This window comes from Carlito syrichta, unplaced genomic scaffold (assembly GCF_000164805.1).
Source record: "Carlito syrichta isolate Samal-C Ts95f unplaced genomic scaffold, Tarsius_syrichta-2.0.1 Scaffold314111, whole genome shotgun sequence".
NCBI classification, from domain to species: Eukaryota; Metazoa; Chordata; class Mammalia; order Primates; family Tarsiidae; genus Carlito; species Carlito syrichta.
This window is the reverse complement of record NW_007258207.1, coordinates 1,348,957-1,368,177: the sequence shown is the minus strand read 5'-3', so window position 1 is coordinate 1,368,177 and position 19,221 is coordinate 1,348,957. Positions and strand designations below refer to the sequence as shown.

Sequence of the window (19,221 nt, the reverse complement as noted above, 5' to 3'; positions counted from 1 at the left end):
GGGTGCCCGCCCTGGAGCTCACTCATTTGCATAACCGGGAGACCTGCCGGCGGCGAGGGCTGCGCCCTGGGATCGGGATCTAGGCTGTGCGGGATCTAGGCTGTGCGGGCTGCGGGTTGGGGCAGAGGGCTCTCGACGGCTTGCTGGTACGTCCCTGCCGAGTGTTTATGTTTTCCCTGAATCTCCTCCACAGAGTCATGATGTAAACATGTAATTACGGACTTCGCGCCCATCCCAACCCTTCACACACACACTGCACCAAAAAGTCCCGCGTCTGGGCCGACAAAGTGTCCCAGAGGGCTCTTGAGGTAAGCTCAGGGTCTGTCTCTCTTGCGTCTCTTGCTTTCTGCCGCTCAGCTGAAGTCGGGGGCTTTTCCTAGACAGTCGTCTGAAAGCCATTTTGTATTTCAGGGCTCTTTTCCTCTCCAGTCTCACTCCACTCTCAGGTCATTCTCGCCCAAAGCTGCGATTTTGATCAAGTCACTTCCCTGTTTAAAAACTCTAAGTGGCTACTAAAGTTCACTCTTTTCTATTCTCCCTAATTTTGATAAAAAGGAAAGAAAAAAATCAGGGGAGGCCAGGTGTGGTGGCTCACGCCTGTAATCTCAGCACTTTGGGAGGCCCAGGCCGGAGGACTGCTTGAGAGCAGGAGTTCAAGACTAGCTTGGGCATTATAGCAAGACCTCATCTCTACAAAAAAACTAAAGAGTTAGCCTGACATAGTGCCGCATGCCTATAATCCTAACTACTCAGTAAGCTGAGGCAGGAGAAACTCCTGAGCCCAGAAGGTCAAGGCTGCAAGGAGCCACTGCACTCCAGCCTGGGCAACAGAATAAGACCAAGAGCAAAAAAAGTGGAATTGTAGAAGTAGAAGCCATTTGAACTGCTTTGCACGCCCATTCCCAACAGCTAAATGAAGTTAAGCAGAATCAACAATAAAGTGCACTTTTCTACCTCAATTCTCCTATCTTATCTCCATATATAGAAAACTAATAACTTTGGCTTATTTGGGAGCTTGTGTTAAAAGCCAGAGTTTAGAGGAGATATACATGAAGGGAAGTAAAATCATCACAGTACCATATTAATTTATGGATTATCATGTCTGTATTTACTTAATACTCTATAGGCTGTTTAGAAAAGCGACATTTTTTTGCATAAGCAATTTACATTAACTCCTTAATGTTTTCATTCTTGCTCACTGTAGATAATGCTTTGGCAACTCTTTGAAACTTTGCAAATTCCTACATATCTCTGTCAATTTATTAGATGGATGTCATATCCATAGTCACTTATGAAGTTAGGGCTTTATATTTTACAGTCTACCTTAAAGAGATGGTCTCCCAGAATATTATCCAAGTATCGCAAAAAAAAAAAAAAAAAAAGAAAAAAAGAAAGAAGAAAAAGTGAATTTACCAAATTCAATCTTGCCCAACTATATGATCCATAGATGAAATACAAACTTGAAATCAGAAGCAATTGAAATCTTTGTTGAGTGGTGTGAAGCTATTAGTGCAAATAGACTTGTGAGACCTTATAAAGGCTAATTTAGTTGTCATCTAAAGATGCGTAAATGTCATTGGAAAGACTTCTCTTTCCTGATATTGGAAACATGCAGCACAGGACTGTGATTATTTATAAAAGAGAAACAAGCAAGATGAGTCTTACCATTGCTTGAACTTTCTGCCTGGAAGCACTTCTCAACCAACTACAGAGGAAGTAGGAACCCAAATAAGATTCTGGAAAATTCCTAGAAGACACAGATCAGTGTTCCTAGAGATCATGGCTGTTAGAACTTGTGAAGCAGAGTAACTGAAAGGAAGGAGCGACACAGAGAAAAGCTCTAGAAACTTGTTTAGGGGTCCATTGAGTCTTTGGCTGCATATTAACCTTTACTTGTGTAGTATGAAACCACAAAAGGATGGCAAGTAACAATTTCTGTGGAAACAAGTACAAGAGCTGTATAGCAAGTGATTCCTAGAGATTATATAGGGCTAGGAATCATTTGAGTTTTCCTCAGCCAGATGAAGAAGACTCCTAAGTATATAGGACATTCAGTAGACATCCCAGAGACTTTACAAGAGGAGCTAAATTACCCCAAGAATAGTCCCTACTTTAATCCTAAAGAAGCTTAAAAACAAAACTCGAAAGGGCCAAATATTTCACAGTTGCCTGCCAAAACACATATAACATTCTTTAAAGGAATATAACATCAAGTCATCAACAATGTACAATTTACACTGTTCTAAATCCAATAAAATTATTAGACATGTTAGAAAACAGAAAGATGTAATCTATAACCAAAAGAAAATCTCTTTACAGAAACACCCAGGAACGGGAAAGTTCAGTGTTTGTCCCAGGTTCATAGCTAGTTGTAGCTGAATCTAGAACTCAGGCTAGAGCTAGAGTCCATACTCAAACCACTATGCTAATCTGCATGTTGTATGAAAGTTACTGTAATTCTTCCAGTTGAGAGTTTCAGACTGTTGGTTAAAATACTTGGATAGTTGAGACAGCCTTAGCAAATACCTTTCCAATAACTGAGATACTCAGTCAACATTTATTGTGTTCCAGGCATTGTTCAGTATGCTTCAGATGCCTACCTAGCTAAAAAGCGCTTAACATACGCATATGTATTTTTAAATGAAAGTTATTTCTAAAGAGAAGTTTCAATGAGCTTTGGTTTCCTCATTTGTAGTTGTATTTAGTTATCCATTCCTTGACTACTTTCCAGGATGGTCAGATGGATTAAATGTAATAATGTTTGTGAAATAACTTAGATGTAATAAATCACTGCATAATTCTAATGCAGTGATAATAATCAACATAGTACATATTTCTTTTGACCTTCTTATACACTGCAATGAGAGAAAAGTCAAATACCAATCAAGTCTCAGCATAGATACTTGACCCTGAACACATGAAATATCAAGTCATAAGCTTAGATAAGCCATCTATGGAATTCTTACAGGTACAGGATAGCTTTGGAAACTTCAGAGAATTACTACATTAAAGTAACCATTTAGGGGCAGGTATCTGGTGAACAATAAAGTTCATCTAGTATACTTTTTCATATTCAATCCGATTTCACACATTTATTCCAATGTATTTTATTTTGTGTGTATGTATGTATGTAACTTACTCTTTCCTAATACAGTACTTCTTTTGTAATTGCTCATAGCACCTAGCAGAAAATTAACTATTTTCAGAAAATAGTTAATTGAGCGTTTTTTTTTTTTTTTAAGGATAAATGTTTGGACTTTTTCTTTATCCTATAAGAGGTATAGGAATATACCTATTTCCAGTATTCCTTCAATATATTTCTAGAATAATATAAAGGAGAGGTATAACGCTGATTTCAGTGTTGTTTTTTTTCATTTATTATATAAAAGAAAAAATTAATGCAGTTGTTTTGTACACATGTAAATTCCATAAAACAAATCCATAGAAATTAGGATACTATATGCATGCACTCTGCATTTTTTTGTTAAATGTTTTTATTCACAAAAATAACACCACATTTTTAAAATTTAAAGCCACTAAAGCAGAGGGAGAACAAAACATGCAGCACTGTACACATTTGCATAGTATATTTTACCCAGCATGCCTTGTAGAATGCTACACATACCTATATAAGAAAAATAAAAGGGGATAAATTATTAAAATAATTAAAATGTAAAGAAAGGAAAAAATTATTGGACAAAGGCAATTTTTATCCTACTTTATCACTGCAGATATAGCAATAGCTTGGAATATCAACAGCCCTCGGAATAGTGGGAAAAATATTTTTACATCATTTTCCATATTTATTTTCCTTATATTTTGTGTCTATAAGTTTATCTATTTTTTATTCCCTCCCACCATCCCTTCAAAAACATAGTTAAAAGCTTTAACTTATGTTTCAAAATAGCATTCGGTATAAAACAAATTAAAGGGACCCGTAGCAAATGTTTTTGTTGTTGTTGTTGGTCATTCTGATTGAGGCTGTGAAAAATATAAAAATTTCAAATATGCCCAAAATTCAAGGAGCCCTATGAGCTCATTTGTGTGCCTTTTTGCTGTTGTAATTGAAGGAGAAGAAATAAGAACAGAAAATATAATATGAGTCTTATCACAAAATAAAATTTAATAAATTTTATGGAAGGGAATAAAACAAAAGAAATTACATCCACAGATTGCAAGGCTATGAAACAAATTGCTGGAAAAGTATCAAGCAGCAAGTTAAAAAGATGGTAGATGAAATAAATCTGATAAAACTTAGAATTAAATCTATATACTTTTAAAAAATATGACTGCCAAATTTAACAGTGGATTTGTTGTAAGTTTGTGCTATAACAAATGTGCTTCTTTCTTCTCGATCTATTTTCATATTATTGGCAAAATATATATTTTATAATTTTGTACTGTACAATATATGTTTTTGCTACATTATTTATTTTTCTACTGCTAATGCAGATTAGTAGTAACAACATAGATTTATTTTGGCAATAAAATGCTTTCATTTTAATAACGTCCCAGAAAATATTGTAAGGCATATGAAAAATAGTATGCAACAATATAGTGTTAATGATCCCGCATCTTTAATACATCCCTTATGCATACAGAATTCACACTAATTTCAATTAAAAGTGTGTGAAAGTAGCATGCAAGTAGGGCAAGAGTGGCCCCTACATAAATATAGACATAGCCATTTGTTGAGAAATTTAAGTGTTCAAAACATAACCAAGAACACTTACAAAGTATTGAAAAGCTAGAGGCCAGCCACTTCTGGTTCTTAGATGGTTCCCATTTTGATTCCTTATAATTTTCAAATGGGGAAGTATCAGTTTATTCCCCAAAACATTGCTCTAAATTCATTAGTAACATTTTCTACCATCTTTCTGCAAACATTTACATACATCAAAAGAAACAAAAGAAAGTTTCATATGTAACTATGACTCCCCCAAACCAACTGCTATTCACTTTTAATTACACATTTTTCATGGCAAGTTGGAGTTACAGCCCTTAGTTAGAATTATCTGATGAGATATTTTCTAATCTTCTCACAATATTCAATTAACCTGAAGCATTTGGAATTAAACAAGTAGTTATAATTGCTATCAGAGGATGTGTTTCATTTGAGAAAGACTTTAGTAAAAAAAAGACATTTTTAAAAAGTAATTTTAAAATGCTGCAGCTTTGTGTGCCCATACAAACCAATTTTAATATTTTGACTAACTTGACTGATTAAGTCTACAGGAAAAAATGTATCCTTGTTATCTAACAGGTATTGTGTTGACCTGACTGGTTTGATTCTGATTATCATTTAAAAGAAGAGGACTGTTCTCTGCCCCACAGATACAGCTTGAGTAAGCAACTTATTAACAGTTATAATATCGACAATATTTAAAGGTATGAGGAACCAATAAAACATTTTATTACATAATTTCTTGTAAAGTTTTCATTCATATAGTCATTCAAGGATGAATTTTATAAAATTAAAAAAGAACATGCAACATTGTCAAAAAAGACAAAGGCATAAATATAAAAGGAATAAAGGATATATAAGCATTTATTTGAAACACTGATATGAAGTTTGTTCCAATTACTTGGGAGTCCAAGATAATGCATATCCTTACCCAGTAAATGGCTAAGTCATGTTCTGGGTTTCCATAGAATTCAAGGATCAACAAAATTTGAATTTGCAAACCAGCTGCACTTAAATATCAAGTCTCTGGACCTACTTTCTTTTAGACTTAGAGCTAGCTATTACAAGTTACACACAAAGGCAATTCCCCTGCAGTTTGTTTTGTTTCCTATGATGACTTATTTGTTAAATTAACCTTGCCTCATAGTACACTGTGAACCAATTCAAAGAAAACTTCACTAACATAGAAGAAATAAAAGGGTGCCAAGAACATTTTGGAAACAGTTTAAAATATAAAGGGAAGGCAAATTTTAATGCTTTATGCATTTAGCTTTGCAGCAAGGTTAGCTGTAATAGTAATAAGTTTGATCATTACTTATTGACAAGTGTTTTTCCCTTTAAAGACAGAGTGTCTTCTCTAGAGAAGAGGTAGTATAAATATCAGTAGATAGGGTAATTTCTATAGTAGCATTACATTTTTTTAAGTAGATACCAAAATAAAATTGTATAACTAAGAAAATATATACTAGCATGCAAATTAAGGTTGCCAAGAAACATTCTTAACTAACATCCTGGGTCTCAACAACATTTTGTGATATGTTAATTTAAAAGTTTAAATTTGCAAAACATCTTTCAGTATAACTTCCTTTTCTCATTCTCTTTCACTGCCTCTACTTCCTCTTATGAATTTTAAGGCCCCCACACAAAAGACAAGTTCAAGTATGCAGGTATGAAAAGAGGTTAACATTCCAAAAATACATTTTGCAAACAACAGCAACAATAATAATTAAATTAAATAACAAATTCTTTAAAGGGAACAAATAATTGTCTCAGAATTTGTTTCACATTTAAAAAATTCATTTCATTAAGGACTAAATGCAATGACTTATATAGTCACAAAATTAAGACTCTCTTATTAGGAAAGACCATCAGTCTAAATTGTTAACAATTTCAATCTTCTTTCCAATAGAACTGTATAAAGATAAGAGAGAATCATCAGTCATTTATAAACATCTCTAAGTGTTGCTTTAGATATTAGAGTAAACAAGATAACATTGTTGATTATAATATTAGAGTCACATTATAGCCTTGAGAATTCACATCAGGATTGACAAATTGCATTCCCTTTTTTTTTCCAGGACTACATTTCCACATTGTCAGGTAAGTCCACATTATTACATGCCTGTGACTGACATTAAAGAATTCTAAGTGGTTTATACTACAAGTTAAAACAGCCTCAAAACACTGTAAGACTTGTTTCTCCTGCTTATAATCATTTGCTATCTTTAAAAGAAATTAACTAAAAATAAAATATTTGTGGAATATGTATTTTCCAAAGATGCTTGGTGTGCTTGGCAAAAATAAAACTTTTCATTTAATATATATCTGAATTTTAAGTATCATTTACACAATAAACTCTAAGTCTTTTTTTAAAAAAGGAAGATGCATATCTTATTCATTTGGAGAAGATAAACTTATTATAGAAGGAAGAGGAAAGAATATGTCCAATTAAAGTAAAATTTTAACTATATCCATCAAGAAAATATACATTATACCCTTTCCAAGACTGTTAGCTTTTGAATAAGAATGCAAAGTAAAACAGGTATGGACATTGGATGGTAAATGATAGATTGGTTTGTGCAGATATTGAATGGGCCTCTCTCTTTATCAGCTTGACATGAAAGACTAGAAACAAGGCTTTGAGAGGCCTTTAAAAACAAGTGACTTTTTAAAAGGTGAAAGAAGATGGTAATCTTGATGACTAGGAAATATATGTAAATGCTGTTGCAGCTACCTGCCATAAAATGTAAATATCTTAAAGTAGTTAAATGACCAAATTGCTAATGCTACTACAAAAAAAGCCGAACAGCTGTCTAGTCTAAATTTATACACCTTGGTGCACTCTTTGCAATTAAATACTTTAATGCGCACAAACAAGAAACCAGTAAAGCATATAGAAAAATGTTTTGGCTAATGTTTTCTTTCTCATGCAAATATGTTCTGTACATGTAATAAATATATTTTTGTTTGCTGGAAAATGCTCTTCTGTGTTCTAACAAAGTATTCAGTAATGGCAGGTTATATGTTTATTAAAGTGCCTAATGGATATGACTTTTTTAAATGTCTTAACTGAAAGTTCTATAAGCTTCACTAGATGACAGAACCTCACAAGCCAGTATCACATGTTAACTCTTAAAATTTACTGAGCCCATAGTTTTTAACTGTATCAAATGTTTGAAATAGCTTACAGAATTATAAGTATCCTCTTTACCAGCCAAACAGGTTCATAATGGGGTACACACAGTGAACATGAAAGTGGAGGGCATGTGGTAAGATTGTGATGGGGTTCAAGATACGTATAACTAACCAAGAACATGGAAATTACTTCCAGGTTCAAGAAAATTATTGAACTGGTACATGCTTTGAGAGCCTAAATATTGAAAGGCTTGGGAGGTGGAAATTAAATAATATAAAATTAATTATTGTTTTCAGAAATAGGCTTCATAACATGTACTAGTAGAAAAGTGCTTTTATGCCTGGTTCTACTGGGGTTTTAGAAAATGCATGCATTGTGGGTTTTTAGAAACAAGATTTGTTTTGTAAAGACATTTGTGAATTGTATAAAAGGGTCAATTCCAATAAGTTATTAGATTATAGTGAATCTAAGGCTTCCTTGATAATGTAAGACATAGGTCACTAATTCCATAATTGTGTCACTGGAAAAGCTATGAAGACTTAATAGGTGAAGAAGAGTGTTAATTAGAAATAAGGCAGCTCAATCTCCAAATTCTTTATAATTTTCTACATTAAAATGCTATTAATTTTAGCGAACAAATATTTTCAGAATTGATGATTTTCTTTTTTACTGCAAGCTTTTAAATTCATCATTTATTTTAACTTTTTTCAATTTTGTAAAAACAGCACTTTCAATATCAAAGTTGAATGTGACCATGTAAAACAAAAATCCTTAACATTATTGAAAGAATTTGGTGAAGGGCTAGAACATTCAGATATTAAAAGACAGAGGCTAAGTGAAGCAATGGAAAGATATCAATCGTGCTGGCAGGAAATCCTGGCCCCATGATTGTGTTAAGTGGGATAGATCAATTCTTGTCTGGAGATGTTTAGCTTTGCACTCGAGAGGATCAGTACCACATCCTTACTATCTGACTTTCAGATTCCTGGATGTATGTAGTTGTGCTCAGATTGATTAAAGGGGAAACAACACCACCCCATTTTCTATTTCACATAACCAGTTATGTTTGGGCCTCTCTTTACTGTTCTCTCTCACTGCTGAAATATTTTTTTTTTTTTTTTTTTTTTTTGTGGCCAACTTCAAATGAGCTAACAGTGCTGACTAAACAAAAAGCAAAACACTTTGAATACAACAGCTGTGCCAGGAAAAAAATAAAAATATTAAAATCTGAGGAGACTATATAATTTCTGCACTAAGATTTCTTAGACTTTTTTTGGCACTATCAATACATTTGGTAAGTTTGAAAAGTCATTCTGGCAATATTAACATATATTAAAATGTTTATACATTCCAACTTTAAGTGTAAATTTAGCTTCCAGCAAATAAATACCATAGCTGGTTTTGGCTTCTATTGGTATTTTGATCTTCTTATTAGTTAGGTTTTTGTTTTCCAGATTTCTCATTTGATTGCAACATGCTCAAGTAGACTTTCTAGTCAATTCACCCAAATTCCAACAGGAATTGGTTTATAAATTGGTTCCAACTGGAACTGGTCATTTGGAATTTCCAGCATGGGAAATTATTTTATATGTGCCTTGATAAGTACCCTAAATTACAAATTGATGTGTCTAAATCTATGAAGAAAAGAAAAGGTACTGTTATGTAAATGTTGCACTTAAAAATATCTATATGATTGGGCATGTAATATCCATCTAGATTCAAGGGCATAATGTACATTTTTTTTTTTTTTTTTTTTGCCCCTTAGCATCAAATGACAGCAGCCCATAAGCACAGTAAATACTGTGCTGTGTTTGCCAAGTTAAGATGATTGGTTTATCCTAGCAGTGCTATGGCAAATTGTCAACAGATGAATATTTTTTGTTTCAGCAGACTCAAAGCCTATGTCGGGAGTCATGGCTATATCCCCCAGGTGATCCTCGGTTCCTATGGGGTTTGTAAGTGTCCTGGTATGAGTCAGGATAATCTTCTTCCACAAGAGGATAGTGATCTCGGCTATGCTGGGAACTGGAAGACAAGCGGTTCCTACTCTTCCGAGCCCTTTCATTGTGATAATTTTCATCAGAGGTCATTAGACTTCGTCTTTCAATTGGAGAGTTCTCTGTGGAGTGGTTGCTGTGCCTCATTCGCTGACTCTAAAAATATCAGATAGTTCATTGATTACATAATGTCAGTTTCATTCATCTAAACATGTAAATATATGTAAACTAATAGGATCTGTAAAATAAGATGCCAAATATCTGACTTAATAAAGCATTTTGATGCACAAATGGTCTGCTTGACATATCTGATCTTAAGTATTTGAGATATAAAATGCAAAGATGCGAGAGTGTTGGTAGTTTATGAATTTAATTAGTGCTGCAGGACTATGTTTCCTATTAAAATATAGAATTTAAAAAGTTAACTGTTAAGTGAAACTTTATAAAGTCCTAATAATTCCATTCCTATTGCAAAAATAAGGATTATTTTACTTCTGGGAAATAACTTTAAATTCAGAATTGCATTTATTATTTTATTTCCCTCTTGAACAGATAAAATATTTCCCTTCTAAAGTAAAACACCTTTCCTTGATCCAGCTGAATATTCCTCATAACTTTAAAAAATATTTTAATAAAATTATTATTTGTGCTGTCCATAAAATAATGAGTTTGTGTGTCTGCACCCTACATAAATGTAAGACTTTCAGCAATATTCTTTCCAAAGGAGTATGCAAGAATTATGGAGCCAGCTAATTGATACACTTATAAATCTTGCTTCTTCAACTGAAATGTCCTGCAAAAATTATCTTCAGATATAAACTAAATTCTCCTAACACCATTCACTGAAATTAGTATCTTAAGATACTTATTTGATGGCTCAGAAAATGTTATTTTTCTTCACTATGGGAAAGGATTTATCTACTTGTGCCATCAGTTAGGTAGGTCACCTCATTAAGTAACAGGATCCTGGTGAAACCACGGGCCAGATACACCTCTAAAGTATACTCGGCTTCACACAAAAGGAAATTCATTGGACAGATCACAGACTATGCCCTCAACCTCAGGTAGGTATCTAACAATTGAGTGCCAATGGTTACTGAGAGAAGTAGGCCACAGAATAAAGAGCAGCACATCAACTCTTAAGTAAAACTGGGAGAACCACTCTAGCTAGATGTCTTAGTGATGATGAGTCAAGAGTATTGTATTCATAACCAAAGTGCAACATTTCATTTCTACCTATGTTACAGAGGTGTACTGCTTCATACATCCATTTCTCACCCCACAAGGTACAATTCAGAGCCAATCTGAATTAGTCAACGGAAAAGCTACATTCAGATCAGTCCACGGGAAGTGACACAAGGCATGAAATAATCCTGATGCATACTTGTACACTGTACATTATTACAACAGCACATTTTTCATGTTAGTTTCCAGCCTAAAAAGCTATTCATTTATATGGCAGTTTTTCTGCTTACAAAGATGCAATTTCCTAGCAACATAATACAGTTATAATAGCAGGAGAGTCCCATTTACCTCAGGGTTAACTCTACATGATCTACAATTATAACTATCATTATAGGGCATTAAAACAAAGCCAGTTATAATACAAGAGTTCTCAATTGACTACAGTTCCTCAGTCTCCTGGGGGTTTGGTCACATTCCAGCAGCTGCTTGATAAATGGTAAATAATGCAGAAAGGCAAGTTTCATTTTATTTATTTGTTTTTGAGTTGGAGTCTCACTCATTGCGCAGGCTGGAGTGCAGCGGCACACTCATGGCTACCCCAGCGATGACCTGCTGGGCTTCAGCAATCCTTCCTCCTCAGCTTTCCAAGTAGCTGGAACTACAGGTACACACTACCACACTCGGCTAATTGTTTGATTTATTGTCGAGATGAGGTCTCACCACGTTGCCCAGGCTGGTCTCAAACCCCTGGGCTCAGGCAATCCACTCGCCTTGGCTTCCCAAAGTGCTGGGATTACAGGCTGAGCCACTGAGCCTGGCCAAGATTTATTTTTTTATTATAAGGTCTCTGATTCCCTATATGTAACTCTGACTGCAGCACTAGAACAGCAGAGGAGAGAACCTTCTGATCCTGTGTTTTTCCTCACCTTTCCTAAGGGACACTTGCAACAGCTGCTTACCAAGGTGGGCCCCTGCCCAGCCCTAAGAAAACTCAGGGATCTGTTACTGTTCCCTAACAGAGCAGCTCTGCTGCTTATGTCGACATAGTCTTGTGTAAGGTAGAGAGGCAGGCCCAGCCCGTGAGTAGGGTGGACGGTGGAGGGGGGGAGGGACAGAATTCACAAAGGGCAGTCAAAAGCCTATCTACCCCCAAATGCCTTACTTAGCTATTGTACAATTCTCCAGAAGTGCCAGTAAGAAGTGATGCAGGGTGACACTGAGTAGGGATTGAGTTTCAGATTTAGACATAAGAGAGGTTGATTTACCTAAGTACAATCCCTTATAAAATCGTAGAGAGCAAAGTTCTCAGGAAAAGGTCACCACTCTGGGTAGCTTTCTCTATGATAGATTATGATTAGGTAATATTTTAGATTTTTTTTTTTTTTTTTTTTTTTTGAGTTGGAGTCTCACTCTGTCACCCAGATTGGAGTGCAGTGGCCGCTCCCGGCCACCGCAGCCTTGACCTGCTGGGCCCCGGTGATCCTTCCGCCTCAGCCTTCCGAGTAGCTGGAATTACAGGCACACGCTACCATGCCCAGCTGATTTTTCGATTTATGGTAGAGATGAGGTCTTGCCAAGTTGCCCAGGCAGGTCTCAAACCCGCAGGCTCAGGCAATCCACTCACCTCCCAAAGCGCGGGATTACAGGCTGAGCCACCAAGTCCGGTTTAGATTTTTTTAATGCAATGCACACACACCCTCTGCAGTGAAAGACAACCCCAATATCCATCCTAATCAAGTTCCTTATAGAATCTTAGATGTAAGGTTGTAAAAGTGCAAGTGAAAAAGTGACAATACCTGTAACCCAGAAATTGCTGTGGGATATGGTGAGAGTGCCGTTGAGCCCAAATTCCTTCCCAGCAGCGGGGTCATGGGTGTGCTGCTGGTTGTGTGGGTGGCACGCCAGTACGCCTCCAGGTACTCTCCCAGATGTTCACATGCATCCTCAAGCTGATTTTCATCCAATATCACATCAAACATTTCCTGTAGGTGACAAGAAAATCCATTTTATTTCCACTTTAGGTTTTAGGCAATGAAACCTAAAATTCCACTTAAGGCAGATAAGAGCATGTTTAGTATCTGGTAGCTAATATCAAATTTCAGGGGTTATATTGGTAGTTTCTAAAGTCAGAATCAAGTGAAGAGCTACACGGTTATCCATACAAATGTGGGCATTAACATAAAAATGGGAGTGCTCATTAAATACCTGGATCTTTCATTATTTAGAAAGAAACAGATGAGGTAAGCATAAAAGTGGTTTAGGTAAGATATAGGGAAAACATATATGTATTCACATCTTTATCCATATATTCCTAAAGAGCTGAAATTTAACCAATTCAGAATATGAGAGAAACAAATTAATGTCACTGAAAAAAGAAGTCTAAGAATATATTGAGCAATGATTTGATCATTGGAATAAACCTTTCATCTTCCAAGGTAACTATATTGACGAGAATAATGTACTTAGATAATTTTCTGAATGTTTGTGAAACTGATGTTATCTGTCTCATGATAAAACAATAAGAGAAAGTTTAGGATTAAGACTGAGGCTGGATGTGGTGTCTCACGCCTATAATCCCAACTCTTTGGGAGGCCAAGGTTTGTTTGAGCCAGGAGTTCGAGACCAGCCTGGGCAACATAGCAAGACCTTGCCTCCACAAATATTCAAAAGATGAGCTGGGCATGGTGGCATGTGCCTGTAGTCCCAGATACTCAGGAGGCTGAGGTAGAAGGATTGCCTAAACCCAGCAGGTCGAGTGTGCAGTAGCCATGAGCGTGCCACTATAGTCCAGGCTGGGTGACAGAGTGAGACCCTAACTCAGAAAAAAAAAAAAAAGGAAATTACATTACAATGATTTCTACTACCACAAGATTGTTTTGTGACGTGGATAAAAAAGAACAAGGAGTGTTTAGTGGAGGAAGCCAGGGGGTCATATAAGAAGTATCTGCTGTCCACGTTTCTGTCAGTAAGGGCATTGTTCAATACCTGGTCTGTATTCAGGAAGTTGTTCTTCCGCCCCAAAGGAGCAGAGTGACCCCTCTGTTATTATACTTTGTCTGGGAACACAGGAACACCAACAGGATATACCCCAGAAAAAACTCTTTAGGGACAATTGGAAAACGCTGGTACCTCATAAAGAGAAAAGCCACTCCACATGTAAGTGTTAGCACACCCCAACTTTCAATAGCTGGATGGAAATACCTCCCTTCTCCTATCCCCTCCACCTACTTTTATGAACACTTTTTATCAAAATATGACCCTCCCAAGAATGAATCAAATAAAAGGTCTCTGCCATCAGCACTGATGTCGCTGGCAGGATTTAGGTTAATGACAACTGAATGATAAGGAGTTGGTGGTGCTTCAGCTGACTCATTCTCTTTGGTGCTTAGAACAAGAACTCCTGAAGCAGAAGTCACCATGGAAACATTCTCTCCCCCAACATTTACTATTTAAATGTTTCATCACATTAATCTTTACAGAAAAAATTGACCATAAATTGGAAGGCCATTTGGAGGTCTAGAGAAAGAATAAGATGACTTCAGTCCAAACCAACTCATGTTTCAGAAGCCTTGGCCAGGTCAGCCCATGTAGAAAACTTCCTCCAGCCAAAAAGTTATTAGTAGATTTCAGATTTGTTTGCATATTTTATTCATTCATAAAATATTTAATCAGTACCTATTCTGTGCCAGGCACTGTGGGTATACAGTGGCAAGGAAAACAGACATATTTTATGTTCAGTAAGCATATAATTTGGTGGTAGAGACAAATATTAAAATCCATAATAATCTATGTCACATGGGGATTTGAATTCAGAACAATAAAGAGACTGAGCCAGTTGATGTTTGGAGCTGCAGCTTAAAGTTCTAGATTTAGAAGGAGGTTCGGAGAGACCCATGAACTTATGAGGAAGGAAAAATTATGAGTAAGTCAAAGGATTATCTGTAAAGGGAAGAGAATAAAACAAAAAAAGAGAAGTGGAGACAATGGAAGAAAAAGACCGTATGGTCCATGAGAGTCAGGGAAAGCAGCTAGTTTCTAGAGTTTCTGACAACATATATCTTTACAATAGTCCTCACTTTTCACTAAAGTAACTGAAGGGAGTTCTTCATCTCTCACAATCAAAAAGTCTACTCCTCTCATTAATGTAAACAAACATTCAACAGTTACAAATATAGAATCTGAGAATTGTCCATGTGGTGCCAACTTGAGTGGGACAAGAACAGCTACACCCTGAAGAGCATCCATGGACTAAGATGATACGGGAGGCAGAAAGAGGAAACTGGGCAAGACCAGAACAAAGGACCCTTCTCTCAGCCATTCCAGGCTAAAGACTGTCACAAGTTCTAGACTGTATGGGATTTGGAGTTGGCTGTTTATATCATTTCAATTATTTGATTACACAGGCCTCATTCTAAAATATAGGTTTGGTTAGTCTCAAGTCATTTTCTTGCTTTCATGAAGTCTCAAGTTGAAGAACCTTCCAGGGACACCTGGACAGGATAGGTCCTGACAGTCGCAGCCAGGATTGCAAAGCCCAAAGAGAGTAAGCGGCACCCAGTGTAGACGTTATTATGATGTTTATATCTACTTGGCTGTTCTACATGTTACACTGTCGCTGTTGTAGGCAAAATTAGACACACACTTAATTACAAGTAAAATTAATAAAGAACTTCTCTTTGCCAACGGTTAGAATTTGTATATGTCAGCACATGGCTGTTTGCTTACTTCTCATTTCTAGGAAACTACACTTCTGCACTGCTAAAAGACAGCTATAGGATGGAAAATGACTTGAAACTGCTTTTAGGCTTTCAAAAACCACAGAGAAAAGCAGATTCAGCTTCTGAATGAATACTGACATATGTGGCTTATTTTCAACTAGGAAGAATTTCACAGCCTGCATATCTGTGACAATTTTTCTCTTTAACTGTTTAGGAAATAAGACAGCTGAGGAGACTAGAGTGCTAGAAAGTCAGTATAAGGGGATTTAAAAAAATTATACAAGAAATTCGGCTGGGTGCAGTGGCTCATGCCTGTAATCTCAGCACTTTGGGAGGTGGAGGCAAGAAGATTGCATGAGCCCATAGGTTCGAGACCAGCCTGGGCAACATGGCAAGACCTCATCTCTACAATCAATTTAAAAAAAACTAGTTGGGCATGGGGGTACATGTCTGTAGTTCCAACTACTTGGAAGGTTGAGGTGAAGGATTGCCTGAGCCCAGCAGGTAGAGGCTGTGGTGGCCGTAAGTATGACTCTGCACTCTAGCCTGGGTGACAGAGTGAGACTCCAACTCAAATAACAAAAAAAATTATATAAGAAATTCAAAGAGAAGCAACCCAATGAATTATGCAAACTAGCACTGCCAATTTTTCATAAATTTAAAGGTTCAAGTCTGGTCAGCTTCATACTATGCAAAATATGTTAGGCCTACATCATGGGATATGGACGCAGAGAGATACATAATCAGCAAAAGTCCCAGGCAGCAAACAGTTACCCATTCAGTGATACCAAGCCCTTGGTGACAGTCCAAGACAAGGGCAATGCCGAGCTGTTTCCAAAGCACTGCCACAGCGAACACTTCTGACATTCTATGATGGGATATTTTCTTCAGCTGAGGTAGGCAGAAATGGTGTGGCTGCCAGAGTAAATAAAGTAGTGAAAAGTCAAAACAAACCATCAAAAAGTCAGGAACAGTAGACCCTTTTCTGGATAAGCTCTTTCAGGAAAATTAGAACCAAGACACTGTAAATAATTAAGAGTGAAAAACATGCCTCTAGCTCATTCAGTGGTCTAAAAATTAAGTGACAGGAAAGAAAGAATGGGAAAGAAAATGAAGATTTGCAAAGTTTTTGTTTGTTTGGTTTAGTTACAACTATTTAACCATCTGTCTGGTTCTCCATTTACAGATTAAGATGTAATCTATAAATTAGGGTGATCAACTGTCCTGGTTTGCCAGGAACTGAGTGTTTCTGGGGACACAATATTATCAGTGTTAAAACCTTGAAAATTCTGAGCAAATTAGTTGGTCACCCCACTTTTCATAGAAAATACAATGCTTTTCAGGTCCTACCTGGAGGGAATGAAGCATTTTCCATATATTTCTTTTAAGTTCTTTTGGGAGGAAAGATATAGAGAAGGACTGGGTAAGTCTCCCTTATAATTGTGAAATAAGTAATTTCTAACATAGAGGAAGAACCTCATTAAAACTAATGTATATTGTTAACATATTTTATCTATGAAACTGCTATTGAATATTTTAAATAAAAAGGTTATAAAACTTAGAAACTAATTTTGCAATTTAATTTTAACTTTTAAAAGTTGATTCATGAGCGATCTATCAGAGAAACAAAGAACCGAATGGCACATATTCTCACTCATAAGTGGACCTTGAACAAGTATCGTAATACTGTAAGAAAGGGATTGGCAGTAGTGGGAAACTGCCAGGGGAGGGAGGGCATACCTCATCAACAAGGGTGCATAATGAACATTTGTATACCTAACGCTGAATTGTACCCCACATATTTAAAATAAATTTTTTTTTAAAAAAGTTGACTCATTACTGAATATTAGCTAGACAGGGGACTAAATATATGCAAACCTTCCCATGCATATAGAAATAATTATATGCATTACTTTACATTTATTTTTTGTGCATAGACAAAACCATATGTGGGCATCTTTCCTATTTCAAAACCACATGTGGGCATCCTTCCTATTTGAAAAAAATAATAGGAGTGAGCATACTCTCATTTCTTTGCTACTGAAATATAGAGACCCTGAAACTGAGAGCATTAAAAAAGAAAAAGACTGACAAACATTATTTAGTAAAATGAAATGGCTGAATGGTACAACATGTAATGCTAATTATAAAATAACCAACCAGTGTTTCTTCTTTTATTTTTTGAGTTGGGGGGAGGTCTCACTTTGTTACCCATATTGGAGTACGGTGGCACACTCACAGCTTACCACAGCTGCAAACTCCTGGGTTCAGGTGATCCTCCTGCTTCAGCTTTCCAAGTAGTTGGGATTACAGGAGCATACCCCTGCACCAAACTAATTTTCAAATCTTTTGTAGAGATGAGGTCTCAATATGTTGCCTAGGCTGGTCTCAAACTACTGGGCTCAAGCCACTCCCAAATTGGGATTACAGGTATGAACCATAATGCCTGGCCTGACCAATGCATCTTTCATAACAAAACTATATTATTTACATTATTAAAGATTTTGAGGTTCTGAGTACTTAACTCACCAGTCAACTAGTGAGAGGAAATTAGACTCTAACCTAAAGAGTTTTTTTTAAAGATCTAGGAGATCTTATAGGGCCCAAGTAAAGCCTGCTAATATCATGGAACTCTAGCAGTTAGTCCCAGGGAGTTTCTACTCTAATGAACTAAACAGGAAAGACAATCAGAATTCTTGTCACTAATTGGTGAGGGTAACATGAAGGCAGAGAATATAGTGACTCTGATCCCTTCTAGTTCCTCTTAATAATCTGTGACAGGGCAACCCTCTCAGGTCCCCTCCTACTGTGGGAACTTTTCTGTCCTCTCAAAAAATCCTGCTTTCTCACTTAAAAAATAATAATAATCTGTGACATTCATTATGAACCCAAACATGTTTTCCTCCCCTCATCCTGCCATCCTATCCATCCTTACTCTTCAAAGATTATAACAACACCCACCAATGCAAATGCCTGCAGAAAAGGCACCCTGTGCTTTTGTTAAGCTTATAGTAATTGGATGTGTTAAATCATAGCATTGATTCTCTGTATCCAAATTGGGTGGCTGAAATCCCAAGAAAAGGAATAAGTGAAACTGGATCCCACATGGCCTTGTTTCATGAAGAAAATATGTGAAGTAACTATGCCCCTTTCAAAAGCAGTGTTAGGAATTCAACTATGGACATTCAGGGGCTGTGAATAATGAATGCACCAATGGGGAGGGCACTTCAAAGAGATGGATAAATCCACACAATTCTAAATAATTTAAATAAAATTACTGGAAAAGGGCAGTGGAAAATTACTACTGTGAGAGCAATACGATCAAGGATACTGGGCACTATCATTCCCCTCCAGAGTTCTTGTGTTTAATAGAATAAATCTGAGTCCATTCGACAATGGAAAATAAAGGATGTCAGAGGATAACTACTATGGTTACTGTAATGTTAGAGGTTTGCAAAACTCCACAGAGGAGATGAGGTCCCCTCTTTCAGAGAGCAATCT

At 36.3% G+C, this 19,221-nt stretch overlaps 1 protein-coding gene across 5 annotated transcripts in view; it reads right to left on the bottom strand.

Annotated features, from left to right (window-relative positions):
• Positions 1-3,353: 3,353 nt before the first annotated feature.
• The window catches only part of CACNB4 (calcium voltage-gated channel auxiliary subunit beta 4), a 134,221-nt gene continuing 118,353 nt past the window's right edge, over positions 3,354-19,221 (bottom strand). For all 5 annotated transcript variants that reach the window (XM_021719072.1, XM_021719070.1, XM_021719073.1 and 2 more), the window contains 2 exons: positions 12,799-12,984; positions 3,354-9,973 (listed from right to left, as the gene is read on the bottom strand). In XM_021719072.1, the coding sequence (XP_021574747.1) occupies positions 9,713-9,973; positions 12,799-12,984 (447 nt within the window). In that variant the 3' untranslated portion in view covers positions 3,354-9,712. The remainder of the gene's footprint in view (positions 9,974-12,798; positions 12,985-19,221) is intronic.